At 33.9% G+C, this 21,781-nt stretch overlaps 2 protein-coding genes across 2 annotated transcripts; both read right to left on the bottom strand.

Moving 5' to 3' along the window:
- Positions 1-4,156: 4,156 nt before the first annotated feature.
- Positions 4,157-6,149, bottom strand: LOC138698919 (uncharacterized). Its single transcript, XM_069825115.1, has 2 exons — positions 6,138-6,149; positions 4,157-4,986 (listed from the first exon to the last, which is right to left on the bottom strand). The coding sequence occupies exons 1-2, from the start codon at positions 6,147-6,149 to the stop codon at positions 4,237-4,239; spliced, it is 762 nt and encodes a 253-aa protein (XP_069681216.1). The 3' UTR covers positions 4,157-4,236.
- Positions 6,150-12,883: 6,734 nt separating this feature from the next.
- LOC138697886 (mantle protein-like) lies at positions 12,884-14,984 on the bottom strand. The gene is made up of 2 exons (XM_069823470.1): positions 14,926-14,984; positions 12,884-13,931 (listed from the first exon to the last, which is right to left on the bottom strand). Exons 1-2 carry the CDS (start codon positions 14,935-14,937, stop codon positions 13,212-13,214), a joined length of 732 nt encoding a protein of 243 aa, XP_069679571.1. The 5' UTR covers positions 14,938-14,984; the 3' UTR covers positions 12,884-13,211.
- Positions 14,985-21,781: the final 6,797 nt, after the last annotated feature.

Here is a 21,781-nt window from a genome sequence, read left to right as displayed (position 1 = left end):
GGAGACAGGAGGGAAAAAGACCTTTAGGGAGGCCGAGACGTAGATGGGAGGATAATATTAAAATGGATTTGAGGGAGGTGGGGTATGATGATAGAGACTGGATTAATCTTGCACAGGATAGGGACCGCTGACGGGCTTATGTGAGGGCGGCAATGAACCTTCGGGTTCCTTAAAAGCCATTTGTAAGTAAGTATAGCGTAAAATAATGATAAGCCAAATATTTAAAACATGAGACCTCTTCTACAAGCTTATTGTAAAGGCAAATTTTGTTCGAAGAAGATTTTTCCGATGAATTCCATTACTTTAGTTTTATTAACTGAAATCTCCATCCCGTATTTCTCAGAAATGAGTTGTAATTGGAAAACAGAACGGTGGAGGCCATCTTCAGAATCTGCTAATAATATTACATCGTAAATAACTTATTGATACTAATTAAATTAATAAATACACTGTTTACAGATGGTGAGTTAGTGTCTTATAAGCTGTAGTATGGATGTCACTGTTCATGAGTGTGAGATGACTCTATGAATGTTTCCCACTGCAGTTCTTGGCGTTTCGAGACTGCGGTCATGGAACCTGCATCTGGTTAAAAGAGGAACAGCCATCTATACGTCTTCCTAACAAAGATGATGGGTGAAATTTCTGTTTTCTACATTTTTCAAGCTACGTCATTGATATTTTGCACACGTCATAACGATGTTATACGTAATGGCGTGGCGAAGTTTCATTTCTGTGAGGGAATTATTTCCTGAGTTATCAACAAAAATACGTATTTTTAAACATTTTCTTATATCAGAATGAAATGTGTCACTAAATTTTTCAGTAAAATATCTGAATTTTTTCGCAAGACCACTTTCATATTTCGAAAAAAAAAAAAAAAAAAAAAAAAAAAAAAAAAAAAAAAACATCACATTAATTTTCCGATATCTATACTAAAAACGGGGGGGGGAATGTATAATCACTGCCTTCCTGAAAATAAAATTGTTCCATCGCCACTATAAATATATATATATTTTTTAAGTATTCATTTAATCATAAAATCCACAGGCTGTTTTCTTAACCACAATGTATAGAAGTCGCAGTAAAAATTTTATGTTGCTAGCATCAAAATTGTAAGAGCCTTTACACTTCAAACCTGACGAAATGTGCTGAAAAAAAACCTGTAAATTTCTATAGAATTAAAATTCAAGGTGCAGCCATTTATATATTGCGTAATGATTTGCTTTAGAGCGACGCAGAGCAGTGATACTTGCTCAACATATAAATAAGAGATGTATGATTATTTTCCACAATAAAACGAAAAGATGGGTTTTTACTGAAAAAAGATCAAAATTTCAACCGTCCCCCCTTAACATGGGCATTGAGGAGATTTATGTAGTGTTTAGATTGAGGCATTCTCTGGAATAAGAAGTTGCTATGCCGTTGTAGGAGATCTAAAGTGTTTTACGCTTTGTATCTCAATTCAAGATTGTGCAGTTGAGTTCTTGTTCCAGAGAACATCCCAGTTTGTTATTCCTTAATTCTAAATTTAAGACGAAACAAATTTTGGGCGTTTTCACAAGCAATATATTAATTTAAAACTGCAAAAAATCATAACAGAACGGCATGACAAACAACTGCATGGATGCTTATACTGAATGTAAACAGCAAATCAAATTTGGATTTTATTAAAGAAACAGCACACATAAGACAGGCACTTCGGACTTTCGTAACGTATTGAAGACGTATTTTTTTATTGTTGAAACAAACCAATATTTGAAAATATTTTCAATTATGCGTCTTTCATGTTTAATAAAACACACTACACCCGGCATTTCGAAGGTTGGGTCTATTTTCGTATTCAGGCGAATGGAGAAATGATGGGGGAAAGAGTATCGTAACCAATGTAGCAAATAGAGATGACTAAATCTAAGGTTTTAATTGTCGTAATAATTATGAATATGTGGGAATCAATAAGGACTTCAACTTGCTGTTCATTCTAAATAATGCTGTCTCCTAAAAAATAATGAAATTTGTATAACAGTAAATTTTAAGAATGTAATAAATAACACTGGTCAACAGTGATTGTTTTAAATCTAACAATTTCTGCTGTTTCTTATGTAATTTCATATGCTGATTCCAAAAATGAAGTCAGAATTTTTCTATCACCCACCAAATTTTTGTAATTTTAGAAAAAAAATGATTTCTTTTTATTGCTATATACAGTCCTTAACGCGCTAATGGAAAGAAAATATTTCAAATATTCTATTTTATTGCTCTAACAATTAACCTATAACTTTACATAATTGTTGCCTGTGAAGTCAGAATTCATAAAAATAAATTTTATTCCTCATTAGACTGTGAGAATTAGTATTAATTTTCAGTTGAGTTGAAAGTGATATTCATGAAACAAGTGTGTTTTCTTATAAAGTGAAACATACCTCGAAATACTGTATAAATATCACATAAACAAATTTTGTTGCGTTTGTGATTAGTTAACTTTGAATTTTACTACACAAGTTAAAAGAGCTTACGAGTGTTCTTTTGATTGAAAAATAGATGAGAACATGAACTGGGCCCCTGAAATCTGTTGTGCCTATGTAATTATATTAACTGTTGGCTAAAAGGATTCCGTCATATGCCTTTTCCAGTTCCAATGATATGCCGGGAACCTAAGGATCATTCAACAGACTGTTATTTTCTAGGAACCACAGATCAGAAGATTACAGAGAACTTGTCAGCGAGCTGTTTCAGAACTGTAACGTGATGAGGTGTCATACCTCTCAAAATAACTTCTTGAATTCTCATTTATTTTTCTTTCCTCAAAACTTTCGGATAGTGAGCGATGAACATGAGGAGTGTTTTCATCAGGATTTTTCTGAAATGGAAAGGCGCTACCAGAAAAAATGGAGCCCAAATTTTCTGTCAGTCTACAGCTGGACACTCAAAAGAGATATAAGCCTAAAATCTATTTCACACACATTTTAGGTAAATAAATATGATTTTAGGTAAAATGTTACAAGGTATCAATACTACAAAAGCTTGAATTACACTTCATATAATTACTCAAAAACCCTGGGTGATCGAAAAATTTTGAAAACAGATTCGAAATTAGCACGAAAAATGCTAGCCTATACGAATCACCCATTCTTTATCTTTTAACAAACAATATGTTCAATTTTGTTGACCAGTGTAATTATGAAAGTTAACGTTTTTCGAAGTTGCGTTAAATATAAGATATAATTTACAAAATATCAGTTGTTTCGTTTTCGGACGTATAGCGAATATCTTATTAATTTTTGGGTCCAAGATACGCAGATTTCAAAAGCGACCGAGGGCTATAGATTTAAAGGGTGATAAATTCTTAACGTGATTTTTCTCCACAAGGGAAATAAATTTCTGAGTCCCTTATCACATATTTACGGTTTGTAAAAGAAAAAGGAACTGTCTCCGATATAGTTGACTCTGATATATTCCTCCGTTTTTTTCCCCTCAGATTTAATCTCAACGCAGTTGAAAATGTCGGTAAATAAGGTGTTATTAATGTCAGTTGTAGAAATCTTCCTAAATTTGGGAGGATTAAATTATGATCATTTATATCTGTGATATGAAAATTCTTATAACTGGATCGCGGATTTTTAGGCTCGTTAAAAGTTACGCAGAAAAATACGTTCTTTAGTTTTAGGCAATATTATCGTTTCAGAGTTCCTTATGTTGTATAAAATTAGTAATTTTAACATAAAATTGTTGCAATTTTTGTCGATATGCTCGACTTAGCTTCTGACTCACACAGTTTTGGAAGGCAACTGAATATAATTTGCAAATGTTTCCAAAAGTCATATCCACCTCAGTGTAGAAGTTGTTGAATGTCTGGATATCATTAAATGCATTCATTTGTGTTTTTTGAGTATATGTAATATCTTACGCATATTTGAAACCAAAAATCCCAAGTCTGCTTATAAATTTATCTCTATCTAAGAAGTATAACTTACACGTAATCGTAAAATAATAATAAAATTAAATAATAGGTTATAATATAAACAGAGATTGTTTCAAGGATTTGGACGAAAGATATGATTAAGTTACACACAAAATAATTTTACTCTAAACGTTATTTGTATTTCTTCAAGAAATAGTTACATTGATCAGTACAAACACATGACAATAATTTAGTGACTATGAATTTTTATATGACAATCAGGCTTACAAATTTTATAACTGTTATAAAAAGTCTGCAGAGTCCTGCGATAGCTTTGGCTAATGATGTCCACTGAAATCGAATCCTCCATGACCTCCCAGCTCTACACCAAGACCTCCATGGCCTCCCAGCTCTACACCAAGACCTCCATGACCTCCATGACCTCCAAGACCTCCTTCGAAACCTGCGTTATGACCCTTGATGAAGACTGGTACCTTCTTCTCTACGACTACTGGCACCTTTACGGGATAGGGGTGAGGTACAGGAACTTTCACTGGGTAGGGCTTAGGAACATGGACAGGGTGTGGCACAGGGACGGGGACCTTGACTGGCACTTTCACTGGATACGGAACTGTCTTCTCTACAGGGTAAGGTACCTTCTTCTCCACATACACTGGGTAGGGTTTGGGTACGTGAACTGGGTAGGGCTTGTCGACATGGACAGGAACAGGCACCTTGACAGGGAATGGAACTTTCTTTTCTACGTGCACTGGGTAAGGGTGAGGCACAGGTACTTTAACTTCTTTGGTTATAGTGATGGCCTTGACGTGGGCCTCGTGGTGGGATTCACCGCCATCGAAACTACCGCCTCCGAAGGAATGGCCTCCTAGTAACAATCCTCCTCCGTGACCTCCCAGGAATAGATCTTCGTGGCCTGGAAGGGACAGACCTCCGAAAGAATGACCTGCATGTCCGAAGTCTCCGCCTCCGTACCCCAGGTCGTGGAGTCCTCTCTTTTCTGTCTTCTTGTCCTTCTTCTGGTCCTCAGCCAGAACTAAGGACGCCGCTATTAGCAGGACACTGCATATCTGCAAAGAGACAGTAATTATTGGTGTAATTGAATATTTCGAGTAATATTTGTCCTCAAATTATTAGCCCTTAATATATATATATATATATATATATATATATATATATTTAAATAATTATGGTGGTAATTTCCTCATATTGTCTAACTAAAACTCTTGGATTTAGAATTCATGGCGCTATTACATGCATAATATGGCCCATTATCAAAATATGTTTTCCAATATCTCTTTCCATACAACTACTAGGATATTGACTTCTGATGTTTTAGTTCATTCCGGATATTGATATTATCGTTTTCTTCTCTATTTTATACCTAATAATGTATTTTAAGAATGTGATTTCTGTACTTTTAATTTTGTTTCTGACAAAGATTTTTAACAAATCATAGGCGCCACTGTCACCGTTGAGTTGGAAAATTTGGGTTCTGTTAGAATAAATAAAGAAAATAATTATTTGTTATGTGAATAAGAAAAAATGTTTATATTAATGTTCTTGTGTATATGTAACAGGCAATATAGGAGTGTTTGTCAGAAGCATAATAATGAAATAATTTTACTTTGCTACTACGTATGCAATAATTTTTGCTTAATTCTCCTGCTAATTTTCGTATTCGTTTAATATATATATATATATATATATATATATATATATATATATATATATATATATATACATATATAACATTTTGAGGAAATGTGACTGTAATAATTTCAAATAATCATTGTAAAGTCACTAATCCAAACTGATTGTATTATAAATTCTAGGCTATTAAAAGACTCATTTATTTTTTGTAGTCGATCTTACTTATACATTATTTTAAATATCTTGAATTCATATTGTTAGGAGAAAAACAAATATTCATCAATTTTGAAAGTGGATATCAATATTTTGTGGAATTTTATTACATTTTAGCAAGGCACTGAAGCAGAGATGGGTAGCAGAGTAAAGTTTCTAACTCAGTAATAATAATAATAATAATAATAATAATAATAATAAGTGATGATAGCAATAAACTTAAGTGCATAATATAATATAAACCAAAGAATTACGCAGAAATTCTGTGAACAAAATTTCAGCATCTTAAAAGATAAACCTTTCTCAGTCTTTAGAATTACTGAATATACAACTAGTGACCCTTGATAGTACTTACCGAGAGCCTCATGTTGCTATGTGTATGTTTGTTGGATCAGCAACGTGATGCTTCTGCCTCCTCATCTGCTTGTTTCTGCATTTATAGACAGGTACTTTAGATTTGGTGCCTTCCGTACGCTTTCTACATAGGATTGTGCTTTTCTTAATCTTACACATAAGTATTATTCTTCTCATCTGTATCCAAAGCTTCTTCCTCCACGGTTGATTTTAAGATATTTCATATTTTAACTTCATATTGTATCTAATAAATTTTCTCTCATATTAGAAAAGTATTTACTTTTATAAATTATTAATTGCTAAGTTTCCAAAAAGAATATTTCGTAACCTCCATAATCATGCGAACACTCGAAACTTGTGTGTGTGTGTTTTGTGTGTGTTTTTTCTTTTTCTTTAATTTAATATTGTAATTAATAAAACCCGCATTTTATTTAGTGGATAAATCGCGGGATATTTATATATTTTTGGTATTCATTAAATTAAGAAATACATTGTAGCCTTAGTCTTATATTCTGCCGTATGCTTGCAACTGCCATTTGAGACTGAGTTGACTTTGAGAAGGTCTTCCATTGCAATTCTTGGAGTTTCGTGGTTGCGGTCTTGGAGCCTCCATCTGGTGAGAAGATGAACAGCCGTCTAGACGTCTTAACACGGGCATTGTCGAGGCTTATGTGCTGTTTAGATTGTGAATCGTACAATTGAGGTGTTCCTAGAATAACATGTTGCAATGCTGTTATAGGAGTAGGTACATCCTTTATGCTCTGTATCTCAATTTATAATTTTTCACTTAAGGAGTTAGGTACAGCTTACAGCAAGAACATTTTTGGAAATATTCAGTATTTATTTCCTCCATTACTGTATCTTGTACAATAATGAAAATTTGGATGTGCAAAACACTGTCCTTCTGCTATATGAAAAAAAGACAATTTTACGATTTAAAAAAATTATTTATATATATTTTTTCATAATTCAGAACGGTGGCTGGTCACTGTGCAGTGATGAAGCATTTCCCTCATATCTCATAAACTTGTTAACTTTTTCATGTTCTATGTCTTTTATTTTATTGCTGAAACTCATGTTTACAATATCGTGCTCTTTCAACTTTTGTTTATTTTGTGTTAGAACAAAATACTGGTATTTGACCATTTTTTAAATTAATTTATTTTTTTATCAGACAATCTATCAAAAGCAGAGAAATGATTTTGCATCATGTTTTAGATATGACATGCATAAATACACACAAAAATTTCATCACAGAATTTTGGACAGTTTTTTAGTCATGAGGGATACGCTTAATCACCGCGCAGTGAACTGTCACCATTTTGAATTTTGAAAAAAAAAATATATACATATAATTTTTTTAAATCGTAAAAAATATTTTATCATATAGCAGAATGACATTGTTTTACACCTACTAATTTTCATTATTGTACAAGATACATTAATGGAGGAAAAAAATGTTGAATATTTCCAAAATTTTACTGCTGTAAGCTGTACCAAACTCCTTAAGATCTTGTTCCAGAGAACACCTCAGTTTCTTATTCCTTAATTCTCAATTTAATATGAAATAATATTTCATAGATTTTACAAGAAAAATTGAACTTGAAATTGCAAGAAAGAATAACAGATCAAAATGACAAACAACTTAGTGAAAAAATAAACTAATAACTGCAGGTATGTTTGTACAGCATGTAGACATAGGCAATAAAATTTCGATTTAATTAAAGAAGTAGCACACATGAGGCAGACATTTCGGATTTTCGTGAGGTATTGCAGATGTAATTTTTTCTATTTTTTTTTTAAACAAACCAAATTTCAAAATATATTCATTTAGGCGACTTGCATTTCTAACGAAAGAAACTACGCTCGGCGTTTCGAAAGATGGACCTATTTCCTATTCAAACGAATAGCGAAGGGAGAGAGAAAGAGTATCGTAACCATGGTTGCATCTGGAAATGACTAAATCTAATGACTTTATTTTATTTTCGTAATAATTTTGGACATGTGGGAATTAATAAGGTTCATGGGAAATAATGTTGTCTCTTCAATAGCAATCAAATTTGTATAACAGTAAATTTCAACAATGTGATAATAATAAATTACGAATTTACCGTTCCTCACAGTTGCGTAAAATAGTGGGTATAATTTTCAACATATTTGTTGTTTCGATCTCGGATGTGTAGCGGGAATCATATTAATCTTTGGATCGAGATTTGCAGATTTCAAACCCGACCGAGGGCTATTAAAGAACGATAAATCTTTAACGCGATTTTTTTCACAAGAGGAGTAAAGTTGTGGGTCCCATATCGTATATTTACGATAAATAAAAGAAAAGGAAACTGTTCCCGATGTATTTGTCTCTGATGTATTCATCCCTTATTTTTAGTTCACAAAATACTCAACGCAGTTGAAAGTGTAGTTAAATATGGTGTTAAATGTCGGCTGTAGAAATCTTCCTAAATTAGGGAGGAAGAAATGATGGTCATTCATATTAATGCCGTGAAAGTCGAATTTAAAACTTACTTAAAAATTCTTCTTACTTGACTCCGGATTTTTAGGCTCATTTGTTGTAGGCTGAAACATACGTTCTTTAATGCGCCTAGTATTAGGCAATTTCATCCTTCTAGAGTTTCTCGTGTTGCATAAATTTAGGTATTTGTACATAAAATTGTTGCAGTCTATCCTACCCGAACCTAAATTCAGAGGTCTGCTTATAAATTTATCTTCGTTTAAAAAGTATAGTACCATACACGTATTCATAAAATAATAATAATAATAATAATAATAATAATAATAATAATAATAATAATAATGAATAGGTTTATAAACATTTGCATTTTCTGTCATTGCTTATAGTGGGGAAATACATACTGTATTTTCACCTTTTAAAATAGCTCGTTCGACCCTGATGTAATGATGGACCTAGAACAATATTTAATCAGAATATCTCTATATTGGATAGGGGAGAATCTTTTTTTCAGGAACTGGTCCATATTTTATAGTTCACCTAAAGTATCATATTTCAAATGAGTTTAAGAGCAATAGTTTGATTAATAGAGAGTTTGAAATTTCACTTTGGTAGGGCAAATCCGGTATTGATGTTGCACTTTTTAAATTATGTATATAACTTTTCTCAAAAGGGATAAAAACGACTGAAAATTCTGAAGCAGTATATTTAATATATCGGTTTTCATAATATATACACAGAATGTTTACTTAAATAATACAAATTTTTTTCTTTCTTCTTTACTTCTACAATAAACTGTCTAGCCTTTATTAATCAGTTAATCTTTTACTACTTAGATTTTTATTGTATTTGTAAATTTAATCTTAATTGTAATTGTATTCTTAATATTGTAGTTGTAATACCCTGGAAAAGGGAAGAGAAGGCCTGATGACTTTACCTCTACCAGATTAAATAAATAAAATAAGTAAATGAATAAACAAATAAGTAATTAAATACATAACAGGTGTAGAAATTAGAATTTCCTGGATATAAGAATAATTTAAAAAGCTGGATTCCAGGCGTCTCTCCCGGGTATGCCGGTAGTGTTGCCGCGTCTGTTCAGGGTGAAAGATCGCGCTTTTAATTAAAATACAAAAACACATGTAAATTAAGATATGACACGTTTAATTTATTGAAAACATTTCTATTCACTAATTAAGTGGGCTACAGGTAGTACCTATTTATAATTTGGATGTTGAGTATTTAGTTTGTTAGAGTTGAAAAGATTTAATTTTTATTGGCACGGTTTAATTCTCTTGCTTTTTTCATACCACAATCAACACATATTTTGTCTCCGTATGGAGAGCGAGACACATGAAACCACTCGATGTAATCAGCATTCTTTATTGTAAGCAAGTACGTAGTTTTCCCAGCACTCAATTACTTGTTGAAATTTCAGGGCCACTCTTTTCTTGATTTGAGCTTTTAGACTACTGTTTCTCCTCACTCCACTGGCCGCTGTTCGCATTCGCTTTTCTTTCATATTCAATAGGCATTTTGTGTTGTAATCTACTCAAATCTGTAAAAAAAAAATCCATCGCCATTTTTATAATGATCGACTTAATAAAAACAATCCATTGAGCTATAGCCCGTGAAGGGCCTAGACCGACCAGACGGCTGCTGGCCTCATGGCCATATGCCCAAGCAGAGGTGGACGATCATCCAACCAGAATGGAGGTATCGTGTGGTTAGCACGATGATTCTCCCAGCCGTTATAGCTGGCTTTCGCAACCAGATTTCGCTACCTATCGTAGGTTCCCAAGAGCATCACGATGCTGGGTGGGCACCGGTCCCATACACTGCCCGAAATTTCATGAGAAAAATTCTTCCCCCATGAGGACTCGAACCAGCGCGCATTTCGTAACGCGAGTCTTAGGCAGGATGTCTTAGACCACGACGCCACGGAGCGGGATGATCGACTTAATAGGGAGATAACATTCGGTGGAAAACGTTGGTGAATGTGATGGACATTGATGTTTAATTACTTTTTTTTTCTTTCTGAAAAATTATGCTCTCTACTGTCAATAGGAAGTTTTACAATTCAACGGCGATATTATGCTCACTTATACGCAGCTTTGGAAGGCAACTGATATAATATGCAAATTCTTCCAAAAATCGTATCAACCATAGTCAAGACGTCATCGAATGTCTGGATATCAGAAAAGGCAGACGTTTGTGTTTGTTGAGTACATGCAACGTCTTTCGAAGGCTCTTCAGAAAAAAGAACAAGTTTCGTTAGTGAGCAGATATGAGTATAGTTCACTGAGCTTTACCGTGGTAGATTGAAACCTGTGAACTTCATAGTGTGAAGTCCGAGACAGTAAAAATTAATCAGATCCAAAGCATGATGGTGATGATGATGATGATGATGATGATGGTGATGATGGTGATGGTGATGATGGTGATGAGGAGGAGGAGTAGGAGGATGAACATTTGATAATCATCATAATCATAATGATGGTGACATGTCTACGAGTATAATAATCATAATTAACTATACCTTACGTCATCTAATGAAGCCTGTAATGTCGAGAGGCCGTGGAAATTCATGAGACCCATAAATGGTGGTGGTGGTGGTGGTGGTGGTACAATATCGGACAATTTTTCAGAAAAAACTAACTGTTTTGAGTAACATTTTTGGCATAAATCCGAATGAATTTTGGTCCACATAAAAATATAATAATTGAGAATATGATTTTGTAAACAGAATTCAACATTTATTCTACATTCAAGATGAAGATTAATAAATTAGTGAGAGATCAATAAAACAAATACAAATGTGGTTACAAAAAGTTCGCAAAATAGTAGTAGGCGTACTTAAACATACAAATAAATAATTATCTTGAGTAGACACTAGACAGGCAAAGTACATTTATAACTTGTAACTGATACGTTAATTATTAAAAATAAAAGCAAAAGACAAATTAATAGTACCTTACGAATGGGCAGAGGAAGGAAAATTTGTATAACATACATGTAGTGTCAAAAAAAAGAATAAATTAATTACCAAAATCATAACTGCTGTTCACAATGTATTACTTATTACCTTACAGCCAGAAATAGTTGGTAATATAAAGTGACTGGAAGAGAACTGATGCACCTAGAATTTCTTTCTCTAACCTGTGCAGGATAACTTTAAGATACTTATGTCAGTGACTCTTTTGCTTTTTCCTAGAGCAGAATTGCGAATAGCAAGAAATATATAACTTAATGGAAGAATAGAGAGTTATCAAAATAATTAAACCTAGCGGCTTAAATAATGACCTTTTAAATAGTGTTAAGACCTATTAGAAGGAGGGGATTTCTAATTGTCTGGATTTTAGGGGAAAGTGTCCGTATTAATTTAAGATTAGCATATTAACAGGAATTTGTTTTAAGGATTAGGATGAAATATATTATTAATGTACACACCAAATAATTTTACATAAATTTTTATTTGTATTTCTTCATGAAATGGTTACATTCATCAGTACAAAGTTATGAGAATAATTTAGTGATTATGAATTTTTGGGTGACAAATCAGGCATAGAAATTTAATAATAATAATAATAATAATAATAATAATAATAATAATAATAATGATTTATTTTAGCTGGCAGAGTTAAGGCCGTAAGGCCTTCTCTTCCACTCAACCAGCAAAAAGTGTATATACATATGCATGAACTTACAAAGAATCCAACAATTTGATTTAGATGAGAGTTACATGTATACAAAAGTTATTTACAAATTAAACAACAAAATACTATGAACTATTAATTAAACACTGAAATAAACTGTGTAGCAGAATTAAACTAAAATACATAGAATGTTAATATATTTCAAATAATATTAGATAATAGAAAGAGATTATTACGAGACAATTAAAATACAGCACAATCAGGATGATGTCTAAAGAAAAAAGTAACAATGTAGTCAGTGATAGTTTAAATCAGTATGATTGGTGTGAAATGCTAATAAGGTTATCTTTTAAGCTGTTCTTAAAGGTGTTTATTGTCTTGCAGCCCCTAATACTTTGTGACAAGGAATTCCATTGACGCGAGGTGGATATTGTAAAAGATGATGAATAACAAGATGTTCTATGAAGAGGTATACTTAGCGTGCCACAGATAAGTGATCTGGTATTTACGTCGTGGTTAGAGTATAGATAAGAGAAACGAGACGAAAGGTAATTTGGTGTTGAAGTGTGCATAATTCGAAAAAGTAAAGACAAAGAGTGTAAAGTTCTACGTTCTTTAAGTCGGAGCCACGAGAGACTTGCGAAGGACGGTGATATGTGATCATACCGTCGGATGTTGCACACGTATCTGACGCACATATTCTGAGCTCGCTGTAACTTGACTGACAATTCAGAACTTAGGTCACTTAACAAAACGTCACAATAATCGAAGTGCGGCGTTACTAGGGTTTGCACTAGGGTAAGTTTTAGTTGCTGGGACAAGAAGTTTCTCAAGCGACTCAAACAATAATTATTCGCTACATGTGAAACGGTGAAGCAAAACTGAAACGAAATGACATTAAGTTGTACAGTAACTATTTTGAAAAGTCTGCAGAGTCCTGCGATAGCGTTGGCTAATGATGTCCACTGAATTCGAATCCTCCATGACCTCCCAGACCTCCACCAAGACCTCCATGACCTCCCAGACCTCCTTCGAAACCTGCGTCATGACCCTTGATGAAGACTGGTACCTTCTTCTCTACGACCACTGGCACCTTTACAGGATAGGGATGTGGTACGGGAACCTTCACTGGATAGGGCTTAGGAACATGGACAGGGTGTGGCACAGGGACGGGGATTTTGACTGGTACTTTCACTGGATAGGGAACTGCCTTCTCTACAGGGTAAGGTACCTTCTTCTCCACATACACTGGGTAGGGTTTGGGTACGTGAACTGGGTAGGGCTTGTCGACATGGACAGGAACAGGGACCTTGACAGGGAATGGAACTTTCTTTTCTACGTGCACTGGGTAAGGGTGTGGCACAGGTACTTTAACTTCTTTGGTTATGGTGATGGCCTTGACGTGGGCTTCGTGATGGGATTCACCGCCACCGAAGCTACCGCCTCCGAAAGAATGCCCTCCTAGTGACAATCCTCCTCCGTGACCTCCCAGGAATAGACCTTCGTGGCCTCCAAGGGACAGACCTCCGTGACCTTCGAAAGACAGACCTCCATGTCCGAAGTCTCCGCCTCCATAGCCCAGGTCGTGGAGTCCTCTCTTTTCTGTCTTCTTGTCCTTCTTCTGGTCTTCAGCCAGAACTAAGGACGCCGCCATCAGCAGGACACTGCATATCTGCAAAGAGATAGTAATTGGTGTAATTGAATAGTCTAGTAGCATTTATCCTCAAATTATTAGCACTTAATATCATTATTTTCTGAAAAAAAAAAATGCTGGTAATTTCCACATATTGTCTGACTAAAATACTTTTGTAACAAGTGGGTTTAGTTTTAATTGCTCTTTCACATGCGTAATACGGCCTATTGTGAAAATATGTTCTTCCAGCTCTCTTTCCATACATCTATTAGCATAATAGCTTCTGAAGTTCTTAATTCATTCCGGATATTGTGATTACCGAGTCCATCTCCATTTTATCCGGACAATATATTTTAAGAATGTTATTTCTCTACTGTCAAATTTGTTTTTGAAAAAGACTTTTAACAAATCATTGGCGCTACTGTTACCGATGCATTGAAAAATTTGAGTTATGTTGGAATAAATAAGGAAAATACTATTATTTGTTACGTGAATAGAAATAGTTGTATTAATTTTACTGTATACATATAACTGATAATTTTATGTCTTTGTTAGAAGCAGAATAATGGAAATTTACATTACTGTTACGTAAGTTATAAAATAATTATTAGGCTTCTTAAATTGTCCTTCATAAATTCTGTACTATTAATTAGTAGTTTCTTTTTTGTAGTTAATCTTACTTATAAAGTAGGTTATTCAATATAATAAAACTTCATGAATTTTTAAAATGGATATAAAATTTTTTGAAATTTTATCACATTTTGACAAGGCACTGAAAACAGAGATTGACATGAAAGTAAAATTTCTAACTCAATAATAATAATAATAATAATAATAATAATAATAATAATAATAATAATAGTAATAATAATAATAGATTATGATTGTAGCAATAAACTTAAGTGCATAATAAAATAGGAACCAAAGAATTACGCAGAAATTCTGTGAACAAAATTTCATCATCTTGCAAGGTAAGCCTTTCTCAGCCTTAGAATTATTGAATATACAGCTGATGATCCTTGATAATACTTACAGAGAGCCTCATGTTGCTATGTGTATGTTTGTTCGATTAGCAATGTGATGCTTCTGCCCTCTCCTCCGCTGGTTTCTGCTTTTATACCCAGGTACTACTTTAGATCTGGTGCCTTCCGTACGCTTTCTACATAGGATTGTGCATTTCTTAATCTTGCATATAAGTATGTATCTTCTCATCTGTGTCCAGAGCTTCTTCCTCCACTTTTTATTTTAATATATTTCATATTTTAACTTCACATTATATCTAATACATTTTGTCTAAACTTCACAAAAAATTTGACGCTGTAAATTAACCACTAAGTATCCTAAAATAATTAACATTTCGTAACTCCATAATGATACCAACTCTCGTTACTAATATATATCTTTTTCTTTAATTTAATATTGTAATAAATAAAACCCGCATTTTATCTAGTGGATACATCTCGGAATATTTATATTGATGGTAGTGATTAAATTAAGACATACACTGTTCACAGATGTTGAGTTAGTGTCTCATACTCTGGCGTATGAATGCCTTGAGTGTGAGATGATTTTATGGAGATTTTCCACTGCAATTCTTGGCGTTTTGAGTTTGCGGTCTTGGAATCTGCATCTTGTGAGAAGATGAACCGCCGCCTAGACATCTTCTTAACACGGGCATTGTGGAGATTTATGTGCTGTTTAGACTGTGAATCATACAATAATTGAAGGGTTCAGAGCCATACTGGGCCAAGCGCCGTTTATTAAAAATGGAGAAAGCAAGAGTTAAATTTAAATGAATGCCATAGTTTAATGAAAATTGATATATTATTTAGTTTTAATGTGTATACTTTATATTACTTGCTATAATATGTTTCCATTTAATTATAGTAATAACTTCATTTTAACCCTTGTTTTCTACGGTTTTAGTAAATGGCGCTTGGCCCACTATGGTTCTGAACCCTTCAATTGAGGTGTTCCTAGAATAACAAGTTGCAATACTGTTGTAGGAGAACTAAAGTGTTTTGTGCTCTATATCTCAAATCAAGATTTTTCATTTAAACTCTTGTTCTTGAAACGCCTCAGTTTGAAACTGCAAGAAGGAAAACAGAACGAAATGACAAACAGACTACTGAAAGAGAACAGCCGCATGTATACTTATACAGAATGTAAACAGAACCAATCAAATTTGGATTTAATTAAAGAAATATCACAAATGAAACGGACACTTTAGATTTTTGTAAGGTCTTGTGGATATAATTTTTCCTAGTGTTGAAACATACCACAATTTGGAAATATTTTCAATTAGGCGTCTTCCATTTGTAATAGAACAAACTACACGCGGCATTTCGAAGATTTGGTCTATTTTCGTATTCAGGCGAATAAAGAAGTGAAGGAGGAAAGGTTTCGTAACCATTGTAGGAAATAGAAATGACTAAATCTTATGTCTAATTTTCTTAAGATGTATGGATATGTGGGAATCAATAAGGGGGTTTAACTTGCAGTTAATTGGAAATAATGCTGTATCGTCAATGATGATGAAATTTGTATAAGTGTAAATTTAAATAATGTAATAAATAATTGTCAAAGTTACCGTTTCTTTAAGTTGCGTTAAATAGAGGGTTTAATCCACAACATATCGGTTGTTTCGTTCTCGATTGTGTAGCGGATATTATATTAATCTTTGGATCAAAGGTTCGCAGATTTCAAACCCGACCGAGGGCTACAGATTTAAAGGGCGATAAATCCTTAATGTGATTTGTTCCACAAGAGGAATAAAGTTCTGAGTCACGTATCGTATATTTACGGCACGTCGTTAAATAATGTATTATTGATGTCGGTTGTGGAAATCTTTCTAAATTAGGGAGGAAGTAATGATGGTTATGTTTGTGACGTGCAAGTCCAATTAAAAACGCATTTTTAAATTCGTATATCTATATGTCGGATTTTTATGCTCAGTTGGAGTAGGCTGAAACATACGTTCTTTAATGGACCTAGTGTTAGGCAATATCAACGCTCTAGAGTTTCTCGTGTTGCATATATTTAGGGATTTTTACTTAAAATTTTTGTAACCTATCCTATTCGAGCCTAAAAGTCCAAGATCTACTTATAACTTTGCCTTTATTAAAAGAAGTATATCTTATACTAATAATAATAATAATAATAATAATAATAATAATAATAATATAAACATTTGCATTTTCCGTCTTTGCTTAAAGGGGAGAAATAGGCCTACACACTGCTTCTTCACCTTTAGAATATCTCGTTCAAACCTAATGTAAGTGATTGTATTCGTATAACATTTAATCAAACTCGTCCTATATTGGATAGGGGAGAATTTGTTCTTTTTTTTTGGAACTATTCCATATTTTCCGATTTATCTAAGTATCAGATTCCAAATGAGTTCAGAAACAACAGATGGATTAATTAACAGAGAGTTTGGAATTTCACTTCGGTATATAATCTGAGAAGTCTTAGGGGACTGCATGACGTAAAATATTGGTGGGAGTAAACTCTGCGCTGCAGTTCGTTTCGTTGCATGTTGTTCTTAGGACATATGTTTCATATCCTCTCACTTCTTTATTTCAATACAGGCACATATAGAATTAAAAATGCTTAGTTTGGCAACGTTGTGCGGTATACGCTATGGTTGCAAATCTCGAAGGTAACAGCACTAAACTCCTTCACTTAGTCTTAGTGATAGTGTGTAGTAGCGTATTCTTTCAGTCCTAGTGGTAGTGAGTGGCAGTGAATTAACTATTGATTGATTGATTCATTCATTCATTGACTATTAGACTGACTGATTGATTGATTGTTTTCACGACGACTGCATCCGGGATTGATAATTGAAATTAGGCCGTTTAGACCCATGACGTGCCTTATATGAGATGATTAAGTCCGACGGATACTCCGGGTGGCATTCGTGAATCCGATGTTGACAGGCGGGCCATCCTTCCTGATTCTGATCCTTGAATCGCAAAGGAAAATGTCGGATTGGAAATTTACATGTCATGATTCATCACCGCCTCTATCATCAATATCATAAACATTAATCAAAATCTAAAATCAATGACATGAATATAAGCTATCTATAACACACGACAATAGAAAGAGGAACTCAACAATAGTAAATACGGCCTACTGATATACCGACTGAACCTAAACACGCTATATGACCACAGACGTTAAAGCGTGTTTAACTTTTTTTTTAAATTTTTTAAATTTAATTTTATTTATTTATTTAAATTTAAATATACTGAATAAAGAATATAATTACAAACAAACAAGAGAAATAGAAATAAAATAATACAATTAATATAAAAAAGGAGATACAGTAGTATTAACAAAATTTGAGACCGAATGAGCAGCGCTCGTGTTCGGTCGCAGTTCAGATATAATATTAATAGGCCTATAAGAGAAAATAAAATAAAATGAAATAAAATAGGAAATAAAATTAAAATTACAGTTACAGAAATTATATAATACAATATTAATATAAGAGAAATATAGAAAAAAAAATAAAAATAAATAAGTAAAATAAAATAGGAACTAAAATTTAAATTACAGCGGCAATGGAATTATGTAATAAAATATTAACACTAGAGAAGAATAATATCGAACGTGAATATATAGTCTATATTTCAAAATTATAGAATACAAATATAATATAGGTTGATTAATTCATACACATAGGGTATAAATTTATTTAATCAAATTGGAGATATTAACACGTTTCTAATTTTCTTGTTATATGTTAGTGGGTTACATGTTAGAAGTTCTGGGTGTAATTTAGTTAAAGCATTGTACAACCGAGGGCCAAAATTAATGCTATGCTTTAGACCAGCAGATGTGAGACATTTAGGTTCTACTAATGTTGAATTAATATTTCGTCGTGTATAAATAAACTTCACCAATAAAAAAAATCATCTAATGACGAGCCCGAAAACAGATCTCGAACCTCAAGTATTTATAACATAGATCAGCAACAGTACTTAACATCAGATATAACCCCAGCCTGTTCTGCCATTATAAATGGTAGATAAAATGAGGGCAAAGTAGAGAATATTGGTGGAATGAAAGAGGAAAACGGGAGTATCCCAAGAAAACCCACTGGATCGTCTGTTCTGTCCACCTCAAATTCCACCCAGACCAGAACGGAGATCGAATCCAGACTGTCTGAATGGAAGGCCAGCGCGCTAGCACTGTAGTCACAGACACGGCAATTGACCGCTTGAATTAGTTCAGGGAATGAAGAGGGCTTCGATAGGCCTATAGACCTGAAGAATGTTTAGCGAATTTATTTTTAAGCAAATAATCTTTAGAGATTTAAATAAGTAGCTATTTTAACGTGTTATTATTCTATAAGAAAATGTTACTTTGGAGTTTTAGATAAGTGTGTGTATTTTAATGAGCTAAAGTTTTTATAAACATGGACTTCGAAATAATCAAAAGTAACAGAGACAAGACCTAATAGTTTACACTGGCAGTAAATACAGTAAAATACGACAAAAAATAAGTTACATTGTGTGGCGTTATTTCGTACGAAGTTTCCGTGCTAGTTTGAAAACAGGCCATGAGGAATTTGATCATGAATACATTTCAACATATCCTATTGAAAAACAACAAATTCCTACAGAATTGGTAAGAAAGACGACAAATGATTCATGTAGAAAACTTTTGAAGTTGATTAGGGCCGAAATTAATCAAGATAATAAATAGTTTTAAGATTGTATTTCCTGCAGTTGATCCGTTCAAGCAGGAAATTTACAGAAAGCGTCGTAAAATGCTTCCTCTAGTTTCCTCTTCCATCGAGGAAGCCAAAAATATAATAATAATAGTAATACTAATAATAATAATAATAATAATAATAATAATAATAATAATAATAATAATGTAGTCACACACACTGGATAACAGTTTTCTTATATGCGCAGCAACATAAAAATCGTCTTAACTTGTAAAAGATTTTACGATAATAAAACATCGTGTTTTGACTGACGGTACGTTTGATTTATGCTCATAACTATTTCTATAAAATGTACACCATATATTCATGTATCAAAGCTTTCAATACATTCTGTGATTGCTTGTTTTTTACAAAATGCTAATATCCACACATATAACTACAGAAAATGATTCACTAAACGAGGTTGCACATGCGTTCCGCACGAGATTCGCATTCGGGAGGTCCGCGGTTCAAATTCCCGGACCGACCAACCTGACTATGGTTTTTCCGTGCTTTTCCACAGTTACTTAGAAAAGAGTTGGAATTTTCATTGCCACTATCCATTTCTCTTCCTCTTTTCTGTAGAAAAAAATTTAGGGTGCTATTCATAGACATTTCGCTAGCCCGCGCTATGAGCGTGCTAAACTAGCCCCGGCTATCGACTGGTTACTTGTACAGGATTCATATCATATCATATCATATCGCTGACACTGGTTTACGAATAAGAAAAACGTTAGTTCGCTAATCATGCATCGGAAGCCCGCGCTAAGAATGTCTATGAATATGGCCCTAAGATTTTATATCATTCATCTTAATCATCTCATTCCATAGGCATATTCAGATCATGACGCATGTCTTCGTCCGCTTGCAACAGGAGCGTCCTCTCCGAAACCGTCTCTAGGTTCCAAGCCTTTCACAATATCTCTGCCAAGATTAATTTCTTAAGAGCACTTCCAAGGGCGCTTCGACACCTTAGAAGGGCTGTTAGAATGGATCCTGTGCTTCTTGATCACCTGGGCCCGGCGGTATGAATAATCTTTCTTCTCAGGAGGAACAGCAACAGCAGCAACAGAAGAACCAGAACATACATCTAGCCCTTTTACAGTTCGATTCATCACCGCACAACCAATCTTTAGCATAATTTACTATATACAGTGTGTCCGCAGAAACGTTCCGGGTTATAAATTGCTATAATTCTGTCACTATGTGTTTTACGAAATTCATACCGGTGTCATTAGGAAGAACAGCTCAAAGAATTTCAGAAAATGCGTAATCGATAATTGTTGACCGAAACAACAGATGGCAGAACAAGAATAAAGAAAAAACGCCGTTTCCGTTATTTCGCTTGTCATTAAGGCATTGTTGGCTATAAGTAAATTGTGTTCAATGATCTGAATGTTTAATTTTCAAGTCTGTGTGAATTCTACAGCATTTAGAGGGTTATTTAGGTTATGGCGAATCCACAGGAACGTAGTTGGTGCGTATTGGAATATCATAGTACTCGGAGTTTAGTAAGAGTACAGCGTGCTTTCAGACGGAATTTTCATCATGAGGCACCTACGACAAAACGATTCTGAAGTGGTATAGAGATTTTACAGAGCATGAATGCATAAGTGATAAAAGGAAAGGCCATTCAGGTAAACGGGAACTATAGAACAGGTGCGGGAGGCGTGTGTACGTAGTCCTCGAAAGTCTATGCGTAGATCTAGTCTGCAGTTAACCATTTCTAAATCCACCGTTTCCAAAGTCCTACGTTCTCGTCTGCGATTTCACCCCTGCTAACTGCAATTAGTGCATAAGTTTAAACCTGATGACCATGCAAAACGACGTGTTTTCTGTGAAAATTTATTGACACTAATGGCGGATGATGACCTTTCAGCCAAATTCATTTTTAGTGACGAGGCAACGTTCCACGTCGATGGAAAAATAAACAAGCACAATGTTAGGATTTGGGAGAGCGAAAATCCACATTTCAATTTGGAGGTTGAACGTCGGTGTCCCCTAAGCTAAATGTGTTTTGTGCCGTTTCAAAACGCAAAGTGTATGACCTATTTTTCTTTCAAGAGAACACTGTCACCGGTATGAGTTATCTTGATATGCTTACTGAGTGGCTGTTTCCACAATTGGAAGAAGGCAAAGAATTTCTTTTCCAACAAAATGGAGCACC

Source organism: Periplaneta americana, chromosome 4 (genome assembly GCF_040183065.1).
Source record: "Periplaneta americana isolate PAMFEO1 chromosome 4, P.americana_PAMFEO1_priV1, whole genome shotgun sequence".
Classification (NCBI taxonomy): Eukaryota; Metazoa; Arthropoda; class Insecta; order Blattodea; family Blattidae; genus Periplaneta; species Periplaneta americana.
This window is presented reverse-complemented; position numbering and strand designations above follow the sequence as displayed.